Source organism: Poromitra crassiceps (genome assembly GCF_964638095.1).
Source record: "Poromitra crassiceps genome assembly, chromosome: 13".
Lineage (NCBI taxonomy): Eukaryota > Metazoa > Chordata > Actinopteri > Beryciformes > Melamphaidae > Poromitra > Poromitra crassiceps.
The window spans coordinates 43,617,760-43,642,142 of NC_139644.1; the positions used below are offsets into that span (position 1 = coordinate 43,617,760).

Below are 24,383 nucleotides of genomic sequence, written 5' to 3' on the forward strand. Positions count from 1 at the left end.
ACTTCTTCAAAGATTTCAGTTCAAAGACTGGTTAGAGAATGTGAAGGATACAACATACATGCCCTCTTAAGTCAAACGAGTGTGATTTATTGTGTGACAAATAATTTTTGCCCCCCAAAATACAGGTCCTTTCACGGTTATTTTCACACATGTGATCCCTCAGATGTGAAGGGAAATTCCGGGAAATAGCCGTTATTGATTTACAGGCAATGTTCCTGTACGCATGTGTGAAAACAGCTAAAGTGTGTCTGTTATGTACAGTATGCCAGGATACAATACCTTGTGGGAGAAGCAACTACTGCAGCAATCCTTGCAGCCAAGGAGGACCACAGCATGTTTAATACTCGCTCTCCACGCTGAGTGTCAGAGACCAGACCCATGCTGCTTCACCGATGCTAGTTATAACTCTTAGCTCTTAAAGGGATAGTTCTGTTTGTTTGAAGTTGGGTCCTATGAGGTACTCTCATACAGTCAGTGCACTGGGTAAAGCACTCTGGAAGCATCGTGCACTGAGATAGGAGAACTGCACTCCAGCTGCAACAGGCACAGAGAGCTGTCTGCTGAGTGTGAAGGGGGCCATGAGCAAAAACGTAAAAAAACAACAGAAAGAATACATAAAGTGCTTCCATACTGCTCACATGGCATAATGCAAGTCTCCACAAGCCCTGAGATGCCAAGTTGACTTGAAAAGATGTAATTTACACCGTTTTTAGCTAAAATCGTCACTATAGCAAGGGTGTACCCTAGTTGTTGTAATTTCAGCTGCTAGCTCCAGTGATGATTTCAGCTAAAAACAGGGTGTACATGATATCTTTTCAAGTCAACTTGGCATCTCAGGGCTTGTGGAGACTTGGATTATGCCAGGTGAGCAGTATGGAAGCATTTTATGTATTTTTTCTGTTGTTTTTTACGTTTTTGCTCATGGCCCCCTTCACACTCAGCAGACAGCTCTCTGTGCCTGTTGCAGCTGGAGTGCAGTTCTCCTATCTTGGTGCACGATGCATCCAGAGCGCTTTACCCAGTGCACTGACTGTATGAGAGTACCTCATAGGACCCAACTTCAAACAAACAGAACTATCCCTTTAATGTTCTTAACTACTTTACAATGCAGTTAGCTTGCTACATGTAGCATTAGCTAAGAAATAGCCTGCTATTTTTATAGGCTATTTTTTAAATTCAATGAAAACTACGCCCGCAACGTGTTGATTCAGAGCCTATATTTCTAACGTTAAATCTATGCTCTAAATAGGCCTACAGATTTTGGAATTTTAGACTGAGTTTACACCAGTCTTTCTCAAACCTTTTCAGAGCAAGGACCACTTAACCAATAAAAAAAACTCTGGAACTCAGGCTAATTAAATGACAAATAGCAACAAGGCTGTACAATTAATCAAATTGTTGGCCTCCCACAATTATGAAAACAAGATAACCGATATAAAGAAAATATATATATAATTTATTTGAGTTAGTCCATTTACTTTTTTTTTTACATTTATTTCTCCTCTTCAGTTCAAATATATTCAAAGTTCAAAGAAAGTTTTTTCAAGTTCAATGTTGCCAAAGTCAAATAGGCTATCTGTTGCCATCTTAAAGTTGCATTCAGTGATGTTTTTGTGTTCAAATAAGTGTTAACTGGCTCTATATTCTGACAGCACTGAAATAGTGTGTTTGGCCAGTAACTTGGAACTCCCAACCCCCCGCTGTACTGTCTCTCCCCTGTAGCCCTTGCAGGGCGGACGTATCTCCGCAACCGTAACTCGTAGAGACACGTGGTGGCATTGGATTCGGGGTGAAAAAATACATATAGTTCTTCATAGGCATCGCGATCTGAACTTCCATTTCCCAGAAAATGAAAACATTTCTCTGATTGGATAGTGGGAGATTAAAAAAAAATCAATCTACTCGCGGACCACTAGGGGGCGCACCGCAGACCACCAGTGGTTTTGTTTTACCTTTAGCAACTTCCCGGAGCCAAATTACCACTTGTTAATGACACGTATCAGCCTGACTCTTGCGTTGAGGGTCCCAGTTTTTGATTGACAGGTGCTGCTATAGCATGTTTGGGAGATGGAAATGTCGGTTATGGATCTTGTGGATACAGAGCAAGTGCAATGACAGCAATCGGTTCAGATTAGGGGATTTCAGAGCGGTCTGGTAATGAAGTATGCTACAGCACACACATAATTTCAGCCGCCAAAAAATTATATATTATACAAAGTTATATTTTCCATCCTGGGAGACTATCAGAGTCTCCGGTCAGTCTGGGAGGGTTGGCAGCCCTATTTGGTCCGCTTGCTTTTTGGCTGGTGTGAAAGCGAACCGGACCAGCTGGAAAACAAAGCAATGTATAATTTTTGCATTTGGTGCGAACCAAGGAAGGGGACTAAAGCGGACTATCAGGTCTGAAAGCGCCCTAAAAGGGCAACACCGACCCATTTGCGGGCCTTCGTAATTGCAATACCGCGGGATCTCGGTGTAATAAAAGTTAAAATGTTGATGTAGAGTGTTGCTGCACTTTCAATTTGATGGATGAAATGTAGGCCTATATGTCAAATGGAAACTGTTCTATAATAGACTGCTATAGCTGCTAAAAATGATCGGTCGGGCAGATATTTCTCATCAGCGATCGGTGGCAAAAAACGTGATCGGAGCACGCCTACTGATGATGTCACGATTTGCATCACTAATCACTGATGTCACTGATTTGCTAGCAAAATCGTGACTAACACAGCCTGCCCAACCGCCAATTGTATTATGATGATGAAGTAGTTGTAATTATATTTTCTGCTCTTCTTAACTTTCCTCACCTGTCTCTGCTCTTGTTTTTCTTCTTCTTTTTCCGGCTCTGTTTCTTGGGACGGGAATCCGAATCCTCCGATTCTTCCACCAACCTGAGAGAGCAAAGGCAACAAACCATGAGATGGGAACAACAATCCAACCACAATCCAAAGATGGCAAACACCTATACACAACAAATGTATTTAATATTGCTGCTTATGCATTGCATCAATCAAACAAAATGGCAGAATAAAAATATAAATTAATTAATAAAAAGACTTAGGCTAAGCCCAACACAGACAAGGACAAGGACAACAAAAAAGATAGAAAGCGGTTTTGACGGTATTGAAAATCATACCGCCAATATTTCTAAATACCCCGGTATACCCTATGGCAGTGATACTCAACTTGTGGCCCGCGGACTGAAATGCTATAACAGAAGTGGAGTATTGGCCAGAATGACATGACATTTGGACACTTATTCAGCAGGTATCTTGCATGTTGTGTTCAGGTGCACTGTATAATTTTTTTTTTTTTTTACCCGCTGAATAAGTGTCCAAATGTCATGTAATTCTGGCCAATACTCCACTTCTGTTATAGCATTTCAGTCTGGAATATGGAATACCTTTCAATAATCTATGATTGAGCTGCTAAATTGTCAAATACCGCTGTCTGATCGCTACCCAGGCACTTATGTATGTACTTAACATAACTAACTTAACTATCCGGTGTGCACAACATTGTCAGACTAAACTCCGGCTGACACCCCAAAAACCTACAATCCGCTACAGAAAAATGTATATTGTTTGTTTATTAACTGGCCCCTGGCCTTCTATCATTTCACGAAAGTGGCCCACGGGCAAAGCAAGTTGAGTATCCCTGCCCTATGGTAATACCTTAATAATGCCCAAGCCTACCACACACTCACATGACTCTACTGCCCACTAGTGGATGTATTGCTTAACATAGTGGATGTATTGCTCAACATGATACCAACGTGCACGACACATGCAAGTATGTGGGCAGTGACGGTTACACCGTTTGAAAGGGACCCATTTATTTCTGTACACAAATGGAACATAAATGAGCTCTTTAGGGTGTGGTGGAGAGGTTCAGCTCTTTAGGGTGTGGTGGAGAGGTTCAGCTCTTTAGGGTGTGGTGGAGAGGTTCAGCTCTTTAGGGTGTGGTGGAGAGGTTCAGCTCTTTAGGGTGTGGTGGAGAGGTTCAGCTCTTTAGGGTGTGGTGGAGAGGTTCAGCTCTTTAGGGTGTGGTGGAGAGGTCCAGCTCTTTAGGGTGTGGTGGAGAGATTCAGCTCTTTAGGGTGTGGTGGAGAGGTTCAGCTCTTTAGGGTGTGGTGGAGAGGTTCAGCTCTTTAGGGTGTGGTGGAGAGGTTCAGCTCTTTAGGGTGTGGTGGAGAGATTCAGCTCTTTAGGGTGTGGTGGAGAGATTCAGCTCTTTAGGGTGTGGTGGAGAGGTTCAGCTCTTTAGGGTGTGGTGGAGAGGTTCAGCTCTTTAGGGTGTGGTGGAGAGGTCCAGCTCTTTAGGGTGTGGTGGAGAGATTCAGCTCTTTAGGGTGTGGTGGAGAGGTTCAGCTCTTTAGGGTGTGGTGGAGAGATTCAGCTCTTTAGGGTGTGGTGGAGAGGTCCAGCTCTTTAGGGTGTGGTGGAGAGATTCAGCTCTTTAGGGTGTGGTGGAGAGGTTCAGCTCTTTAGGGTGTGGTGGAGAGGTCCAGCTCTTTAGGGTGTGGTGGAGAGATTCAGCTCTTTAGGGTGTGGTGGAGAGATTCAGCTCTTTAGGGTGTGGTGGAGAGGTCCAGCTCTTTAGGGTGTGGTGGAGAGGTTCAGCTCTTTAGGGTGTGGTGGAGAGGTCCAGCTCTTTAGGGTGTGGTGGAGAGGTCCAGCTCTTTAGGGTGTGGTGGAGAGGTTCAGCTCTTTAGGGTGTGGTGGAGAGGTTCAGCTCTTTGGGGTGTGGTGGAGAGGTTCAGCTCTTTAGGGTGTGGTGGAGAGGTTCAGCTCTTTAGGGTGTGGTGGAGAGATTCAGCTCTTTGGGGTGTGGTGGAGAGGTTCAGCTCTTTAGGGTGTGGTGGAGAGATTCAGCCATCTCTGGTGAGGCCAGCTTTAACAGGAGGAGCAGCCACTTGCCATTTGGTGCATTTTTGGCATGACGACTGAAAATCGGAGAGATTGAGGATACATATAACGCCGCTCAGTGTGTAGCTTGTTTGTTTATTCGTTTATTTGACAGGGAGCATATACGTACAATAAGACAATCCTCATAGGGGAAGAGATGTATTGTAACAGATTTAGCCATAGGCTAATTTCCATCTAGAGTCCCTGGGCAGGTGGATTCAGAAGCCACTCAAGAGTTAAGAAAACAATAAAATAAATAAAGTGAAAACACGCAATATCTATAGCATATAGCTTCATATCAGAGAAAGAGCCACCCGTGCAGCAAGTCAATGTGCATCCATCTCTCTTCCCACTCACGTATAGCTCTGCTGCTGCTTCTCTCGCTCCAGGCGCTCCTGCTCCCGTCTCTCCTTCTCCCGCTCCTTGCGCTCGGGGTGGAAGGACGATCCATCCACGTAGTCGCTGGCGATCCCGAAGGCGGCGCGCAGACGCTCGTTCTTCTGCTGGTTGGCTGCGGCCAGAGCGTGGGTCTCTGTCAACCTGATGGACAAACCACAGACAGCTTCCTGTCACTATACTTGCTTTCACATTTTCTCCGTTTTATTGCCTTGATGCCTGAAGGAGCAAAGCTTGTTCACACCTAAACACCACAGGTGCGTCGGAGAAGGGCAAGACCAGACCAAATACAAAAGGAGGACTCCCGCACACTGTCCCCACTTGCAATCAAAGGGAGACGCCAACATTTTGGGAGATTCGCCTATTTGGCATATTCCCGATAATATAACTAGCATGTAGATGTCTTTCTCTCCTCTGTGCGTGCATTAGAAAGTCTGTTTCATCTAGGGGTGCACCGATCACCGATCGCCTATGGGAAATATCTGCCCAACCGATCATCGACCACCGATCACCGATATATAAACTCCTCAAAGACAGTTTGGAAACGTTATTTTAGGTCGATTATTTCTCCCCTTTAATAATACCTATTGGCATTGTATTTTATATCATTGGAAAGCCTGATTAGTGATAGGGCTTTTTATTTATTAAAAAAATATATATATATATATATATATATATATATATATATTAGGGGTGTCACGGTATATGTATTCGTCCCGTGAGTTTACGGTACGGGCATCACGGTACGTCGTTTCACGTACCGACGAATATGTCAAATCCAGAAGCACCTAAACGCTGTTTGAACGGGATTGAATTGAATTGAATTAAACGCCACAGAAGAAGACACACCAAAACAACACAAGGGCCATAGAAATCCGCGTTCACAGAATGGGACGTTTTGTGGCGATAAGCTGTTTTGCAAATTCTGTCAACATCAAGCCAACGAGGTAAGCTTGCCAATGTAACGTTACGTAGCCGCGACAAAGTCCTTTATAGTTGCGCGTTGCGGCTAAACGTTACATAACACTGACAAAGCTGTTAACTTGTAAACAAGCAACTTACATCGCGTGGGATGAGTGATGCGGTCAAGCAGACTCAACCAGACATCTGCGGATGCAGACAAGCAAGGAAGAGGGGATGACTCCTTGTCATGTTCCAATAATCCATTAGATGACCGAACATAATCATATTATGCTAAACAAAACTCACATCCAATAACGTTAAGGCGCTGACAGGGTTCTTTCCCGTACTTACTGGGAAAGTGAAAGCCACCCCGTTGTCTGTCAGACAGTGGGGGTATCTTTCAACAGGGGTTTAGAAGTTTTTCTTCTTCTGCCGTTTTATTCTTCTTCTACTGAACATGTAGGTATTTTGACGTTGACTAAAAAAATACTGCCGCCTAGTGGCCGCTTTTAGATAGGATTCCAAATTCGTGCTTACATCAAACACATCAATAGCAAATGCTACATAAAACAAATACAACAGGGGGAGGGGTTGGTGGGAGTATTAGGCTACTCCACACATGCGCTCTGTTTACAAACTTGTGTACAATAAAGATTTAAAGTGGGGGGAAATGCCTTTGCCCTGTCAAACAGCTGGAATACAGACATCTGAGAGGGAGGCGCACCCCACACTTTGAAAATCACTGCTCTAGAGTAAAACCTTTTTGTGTGGATTGCCTAGATCTTATTAAATAGTGGACATTTATTCATTCCCACATATTAGACACTATTTCTGATGGTAAAAATAGCATAAAAAGCAGAATTCAGACATATTCAAAGGGAAAAAAACTGAATTTGGAATTTGTTGCTTTTTCCCCCCGTTTTCTTACCGTACTGTATTCGTACCGAACCGTGACCCCAAAACTGAGGTACGTACCATACCGTGACTTTTGTGTACCGTGACACCCCTAATATATATATATATATATATATATATATAAAAATTGCCGATCGCCGATCGCATATTTGAGGTCAATATCGGCCGATACAGATTGCTTGCCGATCGATCGGTGCACCCCTAGTTTCATCCCCGCTACTTAGCTTAGCATTACAATGGCAGTCTATGGGACAGCTGCCTCTCCTCATTCAGTCACCCAAAATACACATTCCAACAGTGGCAGAAACACTCACATGTACATGTTGTGACTCATGTACTCACCACGCAATCAAATAATAATCCAAAATTACGGGAAACGGTCATTTACAAAATCAATCCATAGCGAGAACTTACAAAGATGAGACAATAGCTGCGTTTACATGCACACTTTTTCCTCAATCTGATTTAAATCAATCGCTTTGAAGGCGATGTGATTTAATACGCTCTTGTGTTTGCATGCGCCCAGAGCATGCACCGATATAACTGAAACAGGTGTGCGACAATCGGTTTGGGCTTGTTTAAGCCGATTGAGATGATTATATGGAGCATTTTTAAATCGGGTTGGGCTTTTACACCTATTTCAAGCCGATTACTATGGTCCATGTAAACATGCCTAGTGAGAGCGTCTCTGAAACCAAAGTTACTTCCTCGTTTGCCTCGACCAAGTGACGAAGTAGCTGGCTAAACTAGAGCCGTGCTGCCGTGTTGAAAGTATTGTAAACAATGCCAGAGACTGCTCTGCTCGATCCAAGCACCTTTTCTGCATTATAGATTCAGTTAAAAAAAATCCTATCTGCAAACATTATGCCGATATGATGTTGAACACCAAATGAGGACGTGTGCGTGCGTGCAGTTGTTCTTACGCTGGTCTCTCGGTGGTGGCTGGCGGAGGCTCCTGCTTCTCCTGCAGCATCATGCGGAAACTGTTGACCTTCTCCTCGATCTCCTCAGCAGAGTACCTGGTCCAAACAAGAGAGGAGAATGTCATGTCCAAAACTAAACCTGGGTCTGAGTCCAAACAGAGAGGATGGATGTCACATCCTAAACTAAACCTGGGTCTGAGCCAGTGGGTTTTCCCACGAGTACGCGGAAGTAACCCTGACAACTGTAATTCCTCAAATGGCCACTTGATGCAGGGCTCAGAAGTCCCATCATTCCCGTTCACCCCCATGTTAAATGCCCCACTTTGTAACAGTGATTAAGCAGCCTGGTCCAAAACACGGTTTTGGTCTATATAGCTAATTTCACATTTTCACAACAACTGTAGGGGGGTATTTTTTATATAACTCGCCCGTTTGGACTGGAGTAAAATAGATGATAGAAAAGGGGGTGATTGACAGGTCACCTGTCCAGTGATCGTGCAGCTTGCCGATCACAGATCAATAGCAGGCGGAGCTGCAGGTCTGGGAAACCCCCATCTCACGTGAGCAGCGCAAGGACCCCAAGATGGCGACACTTTGCAGCAAAATGTGAGTCCAAAAAATTGTGGATGGGTTTGTCCATATTATTTAGGTCAGTGGTCTCAGTCCAAACAGAGAGGAGGATGTCACGTCCTAAACTAAACCTGGGTCTGAGTCCAAACAGAGAGGAGGATGTTACATCCTAAACTAAACCTGGGTCTGAGTCCAAACAGAGAGGAGGATGTCACAGCCTAAACTAAACCTGGGTCTGAGTCCAAACAGAGAGGAGGATGTTACATCCTAAACTAAACCTGGGTCTGAGTCCAAACAGAGAGGAGGATGTCACGTCCTAAACTAAACCTGGGTCTGAGTCCAAACAGAGAGGAGGATGTTACATCCTAAACTAAACCTGGGTCTGAGTCCAAACAGAGAGGAGGATGTCACAGCCTAAACTAAACCTGGGTCTGAGTCCAAACAGAGAGGAGGATGTTACATCCTAAACTAAACCTGGGTCTGAGTCCAAACAGAGAGGAGGATGTCACATCCTAAACTAAACCTGGGTCTGAGTCCAAACAGAGAGGAGGATGTCACAGCCTAAACTAAACCTGGGTCTGAGTCCAAACAGAGAGGAGGATGTTACATCCTAAACTAAACCTGGGTCTGAGTCCAAACAGAGAGGAGGATGTCACATCCTAAACTAAACCTGGGTCTGAGTCCAAACAGAGAGGAGGATGTTACATCCTAAACTAAACCTGGGTCTGAGTCCAAACAGAGGAGGATGTTACATCCTAAACTAAACCTGGGTCTGAGTCCAAACAGAGAGGAGGATGTAACATCCTAAACTAAACCTGGGTCTGAGTCCAAACAGAGAGGAGGATGTCACATCCTAAACTAAACCTGGGTCTGAGTCCAAACAGAGAGGAGGATGTCACAGCCTAAACTAAACCTGGGTCTGAGTCCAAACAGAGAGGAGGATGTTACATCCTAAACTAAACCTGGGTGAGTCCAAACAGAGAGGAGGATGTCACATCCTAAACTAAACCTGGGTCTGAGTCCAAACAGAGAGGAGGATGTTACATCCTAAACTAAACCTGGGTCTGAGTCCAAACAGAGAGGAGGATGTCACATCCTAAACTAAACCTGGGTCTGAGTCCAAACAGAGAGGAGGATGTCACAGCCTAAACTAAACCTGGGTCTGAGTCCAAACAGAGAGGAGGATGTCACATCCTAAACTAAACCTGGGTCTGAGCCCAAACAGAGAGGAGGATGTCACATCCTAAACTAAACCTGGGTCTGAGTCCAAACAGAGAGGAGGATGTTACATCCTAAACTAAACCTGGGTCTGAGTCCAAACAGAGAGGAGGATGTCACATCCTAAACTAAACCTGGGTCTGAGCCCAAACAGAGAGGAGGATGTCACATCCTAAACTAAACCTGGGTCTGAGTCCAAACAGAGAGGAGGATGTCACATCCTAAACTAAACCTGGGTCTGAGTCCAAACAGAGAGGAGGATGTCACATCCTAAACTAAACCTGGGTCTGAGTCCAAACAGAGAGGAGGATGTCACATCCTAAACTAAACCTGGGTCTGAGTAAACAGAGAGGAGGATGTAACATCCTAAACTAAACCTGGGTCTGAGTCCAAACAGAGAGGAGGATGTTACATCCTAAACTAAACCTGGGTCTGAGTCCAAACAGAGAGGAGGATGTCACATCCTAAACTAAACCTGGGTCTGAGTCCAAACAGAGAGGAGGATGTCACAGCCTAAACTAAACCTGGGTCTGAGTCCAAACAGAGAGGAGGATGTCACATCCTAAACTAAACCTGGGTCTGAGTCCAAACAGAGAGGAAGATGTTACATCCTAAACTAAACCTGGGTCTGAGCCCAAACAGAGAGGAGGATGTCACATCCTAAACTAAACCTGGGTCTGAGCCCAAACAGAGAGGAGGATGTCACATCCTAAACTAAACCTGGGTCTGAGTCCAAACAGAGAGGAGGATGTCACATCCTAAACTAAACCTGGGTCTGAGCCCAAACAGAGAGGAGGATGTCACATCCTAAACTAAACCTGGGTCTGAGTCCAAACAGAGAGGAGGATGTCACAGCCTAAACTAAACCTGGGTCTGAGTCCAAACAGAGAGGAGGATGTCACAGCCTAAACTAAACCTGGGTCTGAGTCCAAACAGAGAGGAGGATGTCACATCCTAAACTAAACCTGGGTCTGAGTCCAAACAGAGAGGAGGATGTCACAGCCTAAACTAAACCTGGGTCTGAGTCCAAACAGAGAGGAGGATGTCACAGCCTAAACTAAACCTGGGTCTGAGTCCAAACAGAGAGGAGGATGTCACATCCTAAACTAAACCTGGGTCTGAGTCCAAACAGAGAGGAGGATGTCACAGCCTAAACTAAACCTGGGTGAGTCCAAACAGAGAGGAGGATGTCACAGCCTAAACTAAACCTGGGTCTGAGTCCAAACAGAGAGGAGGATGTTACATCCTAAACTAAACCTGGGTGAGTCCAAACAGAGAGGAGGATGTCACATCCTAAACTAAACCTGGGTCTGAGTCCAAACAGAGAGGAGGATGTCACAGCCTAAACTAAACCTGGGTCTGAGTCCAAACAGAGAGGAGGATGTTACATCCTAAACTAAACCTGGGTGAGTCCAAACAGAGAGGAGGATGTCACATCCTAAACTAAACCTGGGTCTGAGTCCAAACAGAGAGGAGGATGTCACATACTAAACTAAACCTGGGTCTGAGTCCAAACAGAGAGGAGGATGTCACAGCCTAAACTAAACCTGGGTCTGAGTCCAAACAGAGAGGAGGATGTCACATCCTAAACTAAACCTGGGTCTGAGTCCAAACAGAGAGGAAGATGTTACATCCTAAACTAAACCTGGGTCTGAGTCCAAACAGAGAGGAGGATGTCACATCCTAAACTAAACCTGGGTCTGAGCCCAAACAGAGAGGAGGATGTCACATCCTAAACTAAACCTGGGTCTTAGTCCAAACAGAGAGGAGGATGTTACATCCTAAACTAAACCTGGGTCTGAGTCCAAACAGAGAGGAAGATGTTACATCCTAAACTAAACCTGGGTCTGAGTCCAAACAGAGAGGAGGATGTCACATCCTAAACTAAACCTGGGTCTGAGTCCAAACAGAGAGGAAGATGTTACATCCTAAACTAAACCTGGGTCTGAGCCCAAACAGAGAGGAGGATGTCACATCCTAAACTAAACCTGGGTCTGAGTCCAAACAGAGAGGAAGATGTTACATCCTAAACTAAACCTGGGTCTGAGTCCAAACAGAGAGGAGGATGTCACATCCTAAACTAAACCTGGGTCTGAGCCCAAACAGAGAGGAGGATGTCACATCCTAAACTAAACCTGGGTCTGAGTCCAAACAGAGAGGAGGATGTTACATCCTAAACTAAACCTGGGTCTGAGTCCAAACAGAGAGGAGGATGTTACATCCTAAACTAAACCTGGGTCTGAGTCCAAACAGAGAGGAGGATGTCACATCCTAAACTAAACCTGGGTCTTAGTCCAAACAGAGAGGAGGATGTTACATCCTAAACTAAACCTGGGTCTGAGTCCAAACAGAGAGGAGGATGTCACATCCTAAACTAAACCTGGGTCTGAGTCCAAACAGAGAGGAGGATGTCACAGCCTAAACTAAACCTGGGTCTGAGTCCAAACAGAGAGGAGGATGTCACAGCCTAAACTAAACCTGGGTCTGAGTCCAAACAGAGAGGAGGATGTCACATCCTAAACTAAACCTGGGTCTGAGTCCAAACAGAGAGGAGGATGTCACAGCCTAAACTAAACCTGGGTGAGTCCAAACAGAGAGGAGGATGTCACATCCTAAACTAAACCTGGGTGAGTCCAAACAGAGAGGAGGATGTCACAGCCTAAACTAAACCTGGGTGAGTCCAAACAGAGAGGAGGATGTCACATCCTAAACGAAACCTGGGTGAGTCCAAACAGAGAGGAGGATGTCACGTCCTAAACTAAACCTGGGTCTGAGTCCAAACAGAGAGGAGCATGTCACATCCTAAACTAAACCTGGGTCTGAGTCCAAACAGAGAGGAGGATGTTACAGCCTAAACTAAACTGGGTCTGAGTCCAAACAGAGAGGAGGATGTTACAGACTAAACTAAACCTGGGTCTGAGTCCAAACAGAGAGGAGGATGTCACATCCTAAACTAAACCTGGGTCTGAGTCCAAACAGAGAGGAGGATGTTACAGACTAAACTAAACCTGGGTCTGAGTCCAAACAGAGAGGAGGATGTCACAGCCTAAACTAAACCTGGGTGAGTCCAAGCAGAGAGGAGGATGTCACATCCTAAACTAAACCTGGGTCTGAGTCCAAACAGAGAGGAGGATGTCACATCCTAAACTAAACCTGGGTCTGAGTCCAAACAGAGAGGAGGATGTCACATCCTAAACTAAACCTGGGTCTGAGTCCAAACAGAGAGGAGGATGTCACAGCCTAAACTAAACCTGGGTCTGAGTCCAAACAGAGAGGAGGATGTCACATCCTAAACTAAACCTGGGTCTGAGTCCAAACAGAGAGGAGGATGTCACATCCTAAACTAAACCTGGGTCTGAGTCCAAACAGAGAGGAGGATGTCACATCCTAAACTAAACCTGGGTCTGAGTCCAAACAGAGAGGAGGATGTTACATCCTAAACTAAACCTGGGTCTGAGTCCAAACAGAGAGGAGGATGTCACATCCTAAACTAAACCTGGGTCTGAGTCCAAACAGAGAGGAGGATGTTACAGCCTAAACTAAACCTGGGTCTGAGTCCAAAGAGAGAGGAGGATGTCACAGCCTAAACTAAACCTGGGTCTGAGTCCAAACAGAGAGGAGGATGTCACATCCTAAACTAAACCTGGGTCTGAGTCCAAACAGAGAGGAGGATGTCACATCCTAAACTAAACCTGGGTCTGAGTCCAAGCAGAGAGGAGGATGTCACATCCTAAACTAAACCTGGGTCTGAGTCCAAACAGAGAGGAGGATGTCACATCCTAAACTAAACCTGGGTCTGAGTCCAAACAGAGAGGAGGATGTCACAGCCTAAACTAAACCTGGGTCTGAGTCCAAACAGAGAGGAGGATGTTACAGACTAAACTAAACCTGGGTCTGAGTCCAAACAGAGAGGAGGATGTCACAGCCTAAACTAAACCTGGGTCTGAGTCCAAACAGAGAGGAGGATGTAACATCCTAAACTAAACCTGGGTCTGAGTCCAAACAGAGAGGAGGATGTCACATCCTAAACTAAACCTGGGTCTGAGTCCAAACAGAGAGGAGGATGTCACATCCTAAATTGGAGTGACGTCTTACAGGCCCAGGATGTAAATACTGCATACGAATTGTTCCTGGATTCCTTCCTAGCACAATACAACAAAAGCTGTCCAGTCAGGCAAAGTAAAAGTAAAAATAAGAATAGTGATAAGCCTTGGCTTACCAGCGGTATACTGAACGCTTGTAAGAAAAAGAACAGTATGTACAGAGAATTTATTAAATATAGATGTAAAGATAAAGAAACTAAATATAAAAGATATAAAAACAAATTAATAGATATCATTAGAAAAAGTAAAAAGGAGTTTTATGATAATAAATTAGAAATTAATAAAAATAACATCAAGGGAACATGGGATATACTAAATAAAATTATCACAAACAAAACCACCAGCACTAGCTACCCCAGTCATTTTATTGACAATGGAAAAGTTGTCAGTGATATGAATGAAGTAGCTGAAGGTTTTAATGAATTCTTTGTTTCAGTGGGCCCAAAACTGGCGGAGTTGATAACACCGCCAGCAGAGGGCAGTGCAGCGCAATTCTATGGTAACAGAAATTCTGCAACTATATTCCTGAAAAAAGTTGATGAAAAAGAGATTATTGAACTTGTTAATAAATTTAAAAACCAAAAATCCACAGATTGGAATGGGATAGACATGTCTCTAGTTAAGGAAGTAATAGCGGCCATTGTAGTGCCTCTAACCCATATTTGTAATTTATCTTTTCAGTTGGGCAGCTTCCCTGAAAAAATGAAAATAGCGAAAGTAATACCATTGTTCAAGGCTGGTAATAAAAAATTATATACCAATTATAGACCGGATTCACTTTTATCTCAATTTTCAAAGATTCTTGAAAAACTTTTTGTTGCCAGACTGGACTGCTTTATTGATAAACACAAATTATTAATTGATTGTCAATATGGGTTTAGAGAAAGTAGATCAACCTCGATGGCCTTGATGGAGCTTATGGAAGAACTTTCAAGTGCAGTAGATAATAAAAAGTTTGCTGTGGGGATTTTCATAGACCTGAAGAAGGCATTCGATACCCTAGATCATAACATTCTGTTGGAGAAAATGGAAAGGTTTGGAATCAGAGGGGTGGGACTGGAATGGCTGAAGAGTTACATCATGGACAGGAGTCAGTTTGTGCAGGTGGCAGATGCCATGTCCAAACCTGCTGACATTATGTGTGGAGTACCACATGGTTCTATAGTTGGTCCAAAATTATTTATTATGTATATAAACGATATTTGCAATGTGTCCGATATTTTGAAATATGTAATTTTTGCTGATGACACCAATATTTTCTACTCAGATGTCTGTTTACAGAGGTTAATGGAGGTGACAGTAGAACTAGAAAAACTTAAAATGTGGTTCGATGTTAATAAGTTATCTTTGAATTTAAATAAAACTAAGTTTATGATTTTTGGAAATCGCAAAACACATTTAATAACTGAGGTAGGTTTAAGGATAGGAGGGGTTGATTTAGAAAGAGTATACGAAAACACTTTCCTGGGGGTAGTAATAGACCATAAATTCAGTTGGAAATCCCAAGCGAACAAAGTAAGATCCAAAATCTCCAGAAACATCGGGGTTTTGAACAAAGTCAGACACTTCCTTAACCACAGATCCATGAACACTCTTTATTCCACGTTGATTTTACCTTATTTAACTTACTGTGTTGAGATCTGGGGTAATGCTTGCAAAACCACACTACAGTCAGTTTGTACAGTACAGAAAAGAGCAATACGAATAGTGAATAATGTTGGATTCTATGATCATACTAATTTATTATTTATAAAGTCAAAAACATTAAAATTTATGGACTTGGTTGATCAAAAAACAGCTTTGATTGTATATAAAGCCAGAAAGGGAGTGCTCCCGTCCAACATACAAATAATGTTCAAAGAAAGAGAGGGGGGTTATGCCCACAGAGGCGAACAAAATTGGAAACAACCCGTCTGTAACACAGCTATGAAAAGCAGGTGCATATCTGTCTGTGGTGTGAAGTTGTGGAACGCTTTGCCGGAAGACTTAAAAACCAGTAAGAATGTGTTGATCTTTAAAAAAAGGTATAAAGACATGATGTTGGAAAATTACAGTCTAGTTCCTAGGTAACTGAATGATGTAGGGGACAAAAAGAAATAAGAAATAAACAAATAAATAATAATAATAATAATAATAATAATAATAAAGAAAAAAAAATGTATGTATAAGTATATATATATATATAGGTATATGTATATATATATAATAATAACAATAATAATAAAACAATGATTATAACATGTATGAATATGCATGTATGGATTGTGTTTGTTTTGTTATTTGCTACCCACTGGTTTTTGACTGTTGTATTATTTATTTGTTTTTGCTTTTTTTTTGCTTTTTTTTGTTGTTTGTTTCTTGTATTAGGATATTTTTTCCTTGCAATCCTTTGTTGTTTATTTGATGGCAAGTAAGGACAATGTCCAAAATGTCTGATCATGATGATCTTCTTATTTTAATTGTAAGAAAAGGGGGGGCTTTACATAAGCGTTTGCTTCTGCCCCAAACCTTTGGTTATGACCTAAGTGTATGCTTGGTGGTGGTGGTGGTGACCAATAAAAAAAAATTCATTCATTCATAAACTAAACCTGGGTCTGAGTCCAAACAGAGAGGAGGATGTCACATCCTAAACTAAACCTGGGTCTGAGTCCAAACAGAGAGGAGGATGTCACAGCCTAAACTAAACCTGGGTCTGAGTCCAAACAGAGAGGAAGATGTTACATCCTAAACTAAACCTGGGTCTGAGTCTAAACAGAGAGGAGGATGTTACATCCTAAACTAAACCTGGGTCTGAGTCCAAACAGAGAGGAGGATGTCACAGCCTAAACTAAACCTGGGTCTGAGCCCAAACAGAGAGGAGGATGTCACATCCTAAACTAAACCTGGGTCTGAGTCCAAGCAGAGAGGAGGATGTCACAGCCTAAACTAAACCTGGGTCTGAGTCCAAACAGAGAGGAGGATGTCACATCCTAAACCGAGCCTTCTCCACCCTGGGGCCACGCCTGTGGAACCAGCTCCCAGGAACTGTTCGGGCCTCTGAATCCCTCGCTGTTTTTAAAACTAACCTGTTCCGCTCTGCTTTTTACAAGCGCTGAGCTTTTAGCTGTTTTTAGCTTGTTTTTATTTTGTCTTTTAGCTACTGTAAAGCACCTTGAGATTTGTTTTACATTTTAAAGTGTGCTATATAAATTAAAGCCATTATTATTATTATTAAAGTAAACTTGGGTCTGAGTCCAAACAGGGAGGATGATGTCACGTCCAAAACTAAACCTGGGTCTGGGTTTTAAGTGTGGGTGATGGAGCACAGCTTGCACTCTTTCTGATCAGGGCTCCTATATATGTTCCACTTCAAAATGTCATGCTTTTCCATATTCAAATTTCCAGACTTCTCTGTAGATTTCTCAGACCATATTTGACATTGGTATACCAACGGGTTCCCATTCCCAGAGTGTCAAAATATGCTGATTTGTCACACAGTGTCATTATATTAAAGGACGGCTTTACCGTGGGGAATATGAATATATATCAATCTCACACCCCTAAGGTTTTAGAATCCGTTGAAATTATTTGAAATTGGAGCTTCACTGCCTGACCTATCAGGCATCTCTCACATTTTTAGGGAAGCCGGATGACGCGTTACGCGTCACCCGGCTTCCCTCCCCGCTTGCGGAACTCGAGCGCCTATGAACTACAAGTCTTGTGAGCCATGGTCCCGCCTCTAGAGGTCCTCCACGCCCCTTCAGAGCTCTCGACGAAAAGCAAAAGGCAGCCATCTTGTTCACCCGCATAGCATACTGTAGCTAGGTTAGCTTTCCATAGCTCCTTGCCAAGAGACCTGGGCCCCGTTCCAATACCCATACTTGTACTTCTTTCTTGTAGTATGTACTGCCGCTGCCCTCACAAAGTATGGATTGTAGTGTGCAGCATGCATGCAAAATGCATACTATTGGGACACACTACATCTGTCGTCACGTGAGCTTCCTGAACTCCGACCTCTTGCTCACTTCCGCCGACGTCCGCAGCGCCACATTTGAGTTTTTTTATTTTTATTCAATAAACAAAGTCTGGCAGTAACAAACAGTACATTATACAAAACATTCAGACTAAACATTTACAAAATTGGAACAGACAATCAAATAAACAAAATAAAATAAATAAAGCAAAAACATTAAGTCAGAGATCTAAACAGGAATCAAGATATGCATGTTTTGGTACACACCATGCTTGTTTGGTTTTAACATATTTCAAGGCTTTCTTAAAGTTAATTATCTCATTCATGAACACGCAGCTCAGTCAGTGCGACGTAACTCCAGTAGGTGGCGGTAATGCACAAAAAGTTGTTTGCCAACCGCCATAAAACATTAGAAGAAGAAGAAGAAGACATAACTTCCTGCAACGCAAAGGATTGTGGGGAAGTTTGGCTGAAGCAGCATGCATCGATGCATACTCCGAAATAGGAGCTGATGTAGTACAACATCCTGGTACTCTTGGCATACTGCATCTGACATACTATGTATTGGGACATACTAAATCTTTTTTTGCCTACTAAATAGTATGGAAGTATGGGTATTGGAACGGGGCCCATATCTCCGGAACGGAAGCACCAAAAGACACGGGACTGGCGGCATTGGAAAGCTCGTCAAATTTTACATCTAGTAGTAGGTGAGTTGAAGTAACGAAATCAACGCTGAGCAATGTACCCATTTTTACAGAAAATAGTTACAACATCAGATGCGCGTAACTCCTACGAAAATGCCTTAAAATGCATGAAAAAAAATTTATGAAGACATCTCCCGACATATATACTACCATTTACATTTGGTGCAATTTGGAGGCAATTTTATTTTCGATTTATTTCTTCTTCTTTGTATCTTTTATTGTCGAAGCCTTCTTCTTCTTCTTCGAGTTTTATGGCGGTTGGCAAACATATATGTGCATTACCGCCACCTACTGGAGTTTGATATCAGCCAAATGCCTGAGGGGTGGGCATGAAAACGAAGGCCACGCGAGCCCAGTGCATTGTGGGAAATGTAGTATTTCGGGTCCCCGCACCCGCCCCTCCCCTCCACCACCCCCCCCCCTCCACACAGAGTGGATTTCTGGTGATATCTCTGGCGGGAAACAACCAATTTCAAAAATTTCAACGGATTCGAAAACCTTAGGGGCGTGAGATTTAATATATATTCATATTCCCCACGGTAAAGCCGGCCTTTAAGGGTAGCTTTCACATCATATTTGGATGTGCACGTTCCTCCAGCACAGACACCGGCTCTTCCTGGTTTAAAGAGACTCAGAGCCAGAAGTTAGCCTTGCAGGCTTTCTGCCAGAAAGGGAAGGAACAGAGGAATCACCATACAACAACTCTTCAAACATGTTTCATTGCAATTTTATTTTTCTTTTAATTAAGGATGTTGGTGGCTCTGGTTAGGGTTACGCAATAAAACAATTTGGTTATCACTTTAATTCAGCATTTTAATATTTTTTTGATTTTTGGAGAAATCCCAATTAAGTTCCATACTTTTTCAACCTTTATAATGGGAGTCTATGGAGACGGCTTAGACCAGTGATTAACAAACTTGGGGTCGAGTGTGTGATGTTGGGTTTTGAATTTGGGATCCAAGATGACAAGATGGAACCCATGTGACATGGTGCAAGGCATCTATAGATATATGTCACTGACGGCGAGCCGTGTCTGGTGGGACTCCCGAGGTGAAGGCAATGTCTCTCTGTTTGCTCTTAAAATCCTGAACCAAACGTCATCAAAGTTGGCACGTCTTAATTATAGTTAGTTTCCCGCTGAATGTGTCATTACTTTATTAATATCTTACCTGGATAAGCTCAAATGTTTATATTATCAGTCCGACTTGACAGCACTCTCTCCCGGCCAGTCAGGCGCTGATGGCCGCCTCCCCTCTGGTCTGCACATGCACGAGCCGCAAGCTCCGGGCCGCGGGGGCGCGCGCAGCAGTGCTCCTCGCCTCTCATGGCCGAGGGAAGGCTTTGCCATGGGGATGAGAACAGTCTGACATAACGTAACGTTAACGTTACTTTATTCTCGTCAGAAACCACTCCGATTTGCATGTTAAAACAAGTTTGCAGCCTAGGAATAACTGGAAAACATTTTATTGATCTATTCACGTCAGAGGAAGCCAGGATTAAACAAAACGATATCAGAAATACACAGCACGTCTGCCGTATGACTTTTCCGGGTTTAGTGTCCTGCGTGGGGGGTACAGACGGAGGTAGGGGAGGAATTTCGAGGTTTGACAGATTCAGGGCGAATGGCGTTACGAGAATTACTCACAAGCTCGTTTTAATGCTTTTGCATTGGTTGCATTTGGTAAAACCCACACAGAGACGTGAAGAGTGACCAATGGCATTGATTCATGACAAAAAATAAAAATCTGAAAAAATTGATATTCGGGGTCCTGCCGCGACAGCGACCATATGTTTGTTTGGTGTGCCATGGCTGTCTGTTTTTGTTTGGAGATGTTTGGTCAGATTCAACATGTTCAATCCTTGTTTGTCTGTGTGTGGCCCATGCAGAGATGCAAACTCATGGAGAGTGAAAAAGGTGACAGATCTACCAGGGCAGACACAAAACCACACACAAAATCATTCATTTAAGCGTCCTATTTTGGGATGAAAAAGGTGACTGTCACCGAAAGGTGACTAGTTTGCATCCTCGCCCATGGCCAGTGTTGGGAAAATTACTGAAAATTGGTAATTAGTTACAGTTACTAGTTACTTCTCTCAAAAGGTAATTTAATTACTTTAAAGTTACCAGTTACTTCAAAGTAATTAGTTACTAGGGAAAGTAACTTTTGCGTTACTTTTAAAAGTCTGCTTCGATTGTTATTAATGCACACATTATGTTAGTGTTGCTGTGCCACAGTGTGGCATTGAACCTTCGCTTATTGGGGAGGCTTATAGCTTATCAAGGTCATTAGCCTCTGGGGCTCTGGCTGCAGCTCTCTCCCCGGACTAGGTCTGAGGATCAGAAACTGGGTAATCCTCTGAAGTTGTCCGTTATTTTCATGTCCTAAAGTAACTAGTAACTAGCCCAGTTACTATTTTAGTAACTGTAACTGAGTTACTGAATTTGAAAAAGTAATTAGTTAGATTACTAGTTACTGAAAAAAGTACCGGTAGTTAAGTTACAGTAACTAGTTACTTAGTAACTAGTTACTCCCAACACTGCCCATGGCACACCAATCAATCATTAGGGGCTTTACCCTTGCTCCTCCATCATGTCCTGTAGCTCGGCACACTTGACCTCCAGCTGCCTCTTCCTCTGGTGCTCCAGGATGTCTGCGTTGGGCTGCCTGTTGAGCTGACTCTCCAGCCGCTCGCGGTCCTTCTCGTCCCGCTCTCCCCCGCGCTCATCCCGCGGCCGCTTAGCGCGCAGGCTGGACAGGTTGCGCTGCACGTAGCCGTTGGTGCCGCTGCCCCGCGGAGTGGTCAGGCCGATGCCATTGTACATGGCTCTGCTGGGGAGGAACACACAGGGAAGTGATTCAGTGGTTGAATGCACACAAGAGAGCAGCTCCATATCAATCTAATTGGTTTGGCCACTGTGTGACGGCTAGTCAAAAACACTAAGCATTGTGCATCTATGTTTTTATCGCTCTTACAGTCATGTAGCTACTTACTTACTGTAAGTGTCCAGTCTATATTGACCAAAGGATCATCCATAGTGGTGCTGAAGTCTTGTTGATAGGCAGAATAACATACTGTGGACTAATATCAATTTGGAATTCAGATTTGTGCAATGATGAGCAGCGCAGATCATAAAACATGCACAGCACTCATATCCGGCCTCCAGCTTCACGCTGATCTAAGGTCATGAATTCATTGATGTGACAACCACACATGATTATGACAATAAAACCAACCAAGCCAACTGAGCTGATAAGCTAATGTTATTGCTGGCCGTCTGTCTCCTGCAAGGCCGTCAACATTTTCTCATGTTGAGAAACGCTGCCTTCAAGTGCTGTTCGTAAGCTCCCACTCTGAGTCATAAATAAAGAAACAAATACATAGTAAGAAGAAAATGTAGAAAAAATTAGAGTTCATTTACTCCTCTTCTTTTTACATTGCTAAAATACAAACTTAACCGTGTTAAATTTACATTGAAATGAACTGCTGTAGCACCTAACAAAGCCAGTCTAAATAAAAACATGTGATCATGTGACTTAAATTTGTATGGTGAGGGATGACTTTAGCCTGTTTAGGATGATTGGAGATTAGGCTTGTTTCCTGGCAGACAGACATACCTGTGTCTTGGGTGTCAGGTGTTTGAAATCCACAACTTCCTTTTAAAGGCACAACAGCTAGTTAAAGTGATGGTACTGAACTTTGGGAATGTCCAATACTAACCATTTTTAACAAAAAGTATCGAAATAGTCTCAAAATGTCAGTATACTGTGTAAGCCTAGACTACAGTACTATAGAGCAGTGGTTCTCAACCTGGGGGTCGGGACCCCCTTGGGGGTTGTGGGATTTTTTTTTTTTTAATCTCTTTTAGCTCATTGGCTAATCTTCCAAGAGTCCATATTAAAACATTACAAGATACAATAATCATGAATACAACATACAATATTACATTACAGCATGCAATAATGATACAAATACAACATATCACGCCTGCGCATGCACACACACACACAGAGGATGCGCCTGCATATACATACATAATGCACATACCCATATACATAAGATCACAATACTAGTACTACCAGTACTCTATAAACCATTGACAAGTGGGATGGTTGTCAAAAAAGAAAAGAAGTGATTTTTTTGCCCATGATGATTAATGATTTAATGTATTATATATGTACAGCTATAAAAACTATAAACTGTACTCTATAAATAAAAGATTTCAGTGAATGCGTGAAATCAGTGTGAATGTGTGCGCACTAGGAAGTAATTGGTTGGGTTGGGCAGCACCGGGAGCAGGGGTCACGAACTCCAGCCTAAAGTTTTTTGGGGGACTCAAGACTCAAAATTTTAAGGCTGAGAACCACTGCTATAGAGCACTGCAGGAATGGTTCCAGAAGTAGCATGTTGGATCTTCAGGGAAAAAGTGAATGGGGTTGTATAATGGGGATTTAGCCTAAATGCATAAAATAAGGCCTGTGGTTAACATTACATTACATTACGTCATTTGGCAGACGCTTTTATCCAAAGCGACTTACAATAACACATTTTTTGTCAGCAATAGAACAATCAACTATGGAGCACAGTCTATAGCCGTTTTCCCACATGCGTACTGGAAAATTACCTGTAAGTCAATATCGGACATTTCCCTTCACACTTCGGCTCGCGCATGTGGGAATCTATCAGCGAATTTTCCTGTATGTTGGGGGGGCGGGGGGAGGGGGGAGCTTATTTGGGGGGTCGGCAAAACTCGAAATAAGTTCGCTTGTCAGTTGTCACACAATAAATCACACTCGTTTGACTTAAGAGCAGCGTCAAGCCGCCAGCGTAATCAACACAGCCGATTTCCCCCTCCCCGCTCGAGAGCAGCAGCCACGGACAGACACAGCGAGAAAGGCTTGCAAGCTGCTCAATGCTTGTATGTATGTAGAGAAAGCAGACTGGCTTCGTTTGATGTGTCCGGGGTTGCCTTCGGAAATCAGCAAGCTGACATAGGCTACTGCTCTTATTAGGCTATCACAAGATCATTTCGCCAGTTTGCTTTAATGTGCGCGAATGATTAGATTATGCCCGCTGGAACATTAAGCAACGTGTGTAGGCTACTCCTCGCCCATGATTGAAGGACCGCTGTCGCGGAAAATGACTGGAACCGTTTCCACTTGCGTCCCCTTAAGATCATACCGCTCTTCTGACTGGGTCGAAAGTGGTGAAATGTCGGGGACGACGGGGTCGCGCTTATACCGGCACGGCGCCTTTCTCACATGCAGGCATTACACCACGTTCCGGTCATTTTGCGGTACAAAGCGCATGTGGGAAAAGGGCTTATGACAACTACAACTTCTGAAGGAACAGTGGTACAAGTTTAGGTTAGTGGTACAAGGTTGGTTAGGTTTTTTTTTTTTTTTTTTTTAATAAGGAAAGAGACAACAAATGGGAGTGGTCATTTGTGTTCAGCAGGATAATCTTCACAAACGTGAATCATCACTTTTATTACTTTTGAAACGTAATGTGATTTTCAGAAAATGCTTCAAAGGTCATGAAAGTGGTTCACGTAATCACGTTTGTGAAGATTATTCTGCTGAACACAAATTACCACTAGGGATGGGTACCGAGACCCGGTACCAAACTGGCCCCGGGCCGGATTTCGGGATACCGGAGGATCAATAAGCTTTCACGTTAACGGTTCTCTTATCGGTACTGTCTGGAGTGGAGAAATTAAGAAAATAGATTTACTATAGGCTATATAATTGCTAAATAAACGTTACGTTATCTTGCACATTTTATCTCAC

General features: G+C 43.2%; 1 protein-coding gene across 2 annotated transcripts in view; it reads right to left on the bottom strand.

Annotated features, from left to right (window-relative positions):
• Positions 1-24,383, bottom strand: part of srrm2 (serine/arginine repetitive matrix 2) — a 49,134-nt gene that overhangs the window by 22,168 nt on the left and 2,583 nt on the right. The window contains exons 2-5 of one of the 2 annotated variants that reach the window (XM_083649248.1): positions 21,171-21,422; positions 8,045-8,140; positions 5,265-5,447; positions 2,808-2,891 (exon numbers count right to left, since the gene is read on the bottom strand). In XM_083649248.1, the coding sequence (XP_083505374.1) occupies positions 2,808-2,891; positions 5,265-5,447; positions 8,045-8,140; positions 21,171-21,418 (611 nt within the window). In that variant the 5' untranslated portion in view covers positions 21,419-21,422. Of the gene's footprint in view, positions 1-2,807; positions 2,892-5,264; positions 5,448-8,044; positions 8,141-21,170; positions 21,426-24,383 lie in introns of both variants that reach the window. The other variant, XM_083649247.1, reaches the window with a different exon arrangement.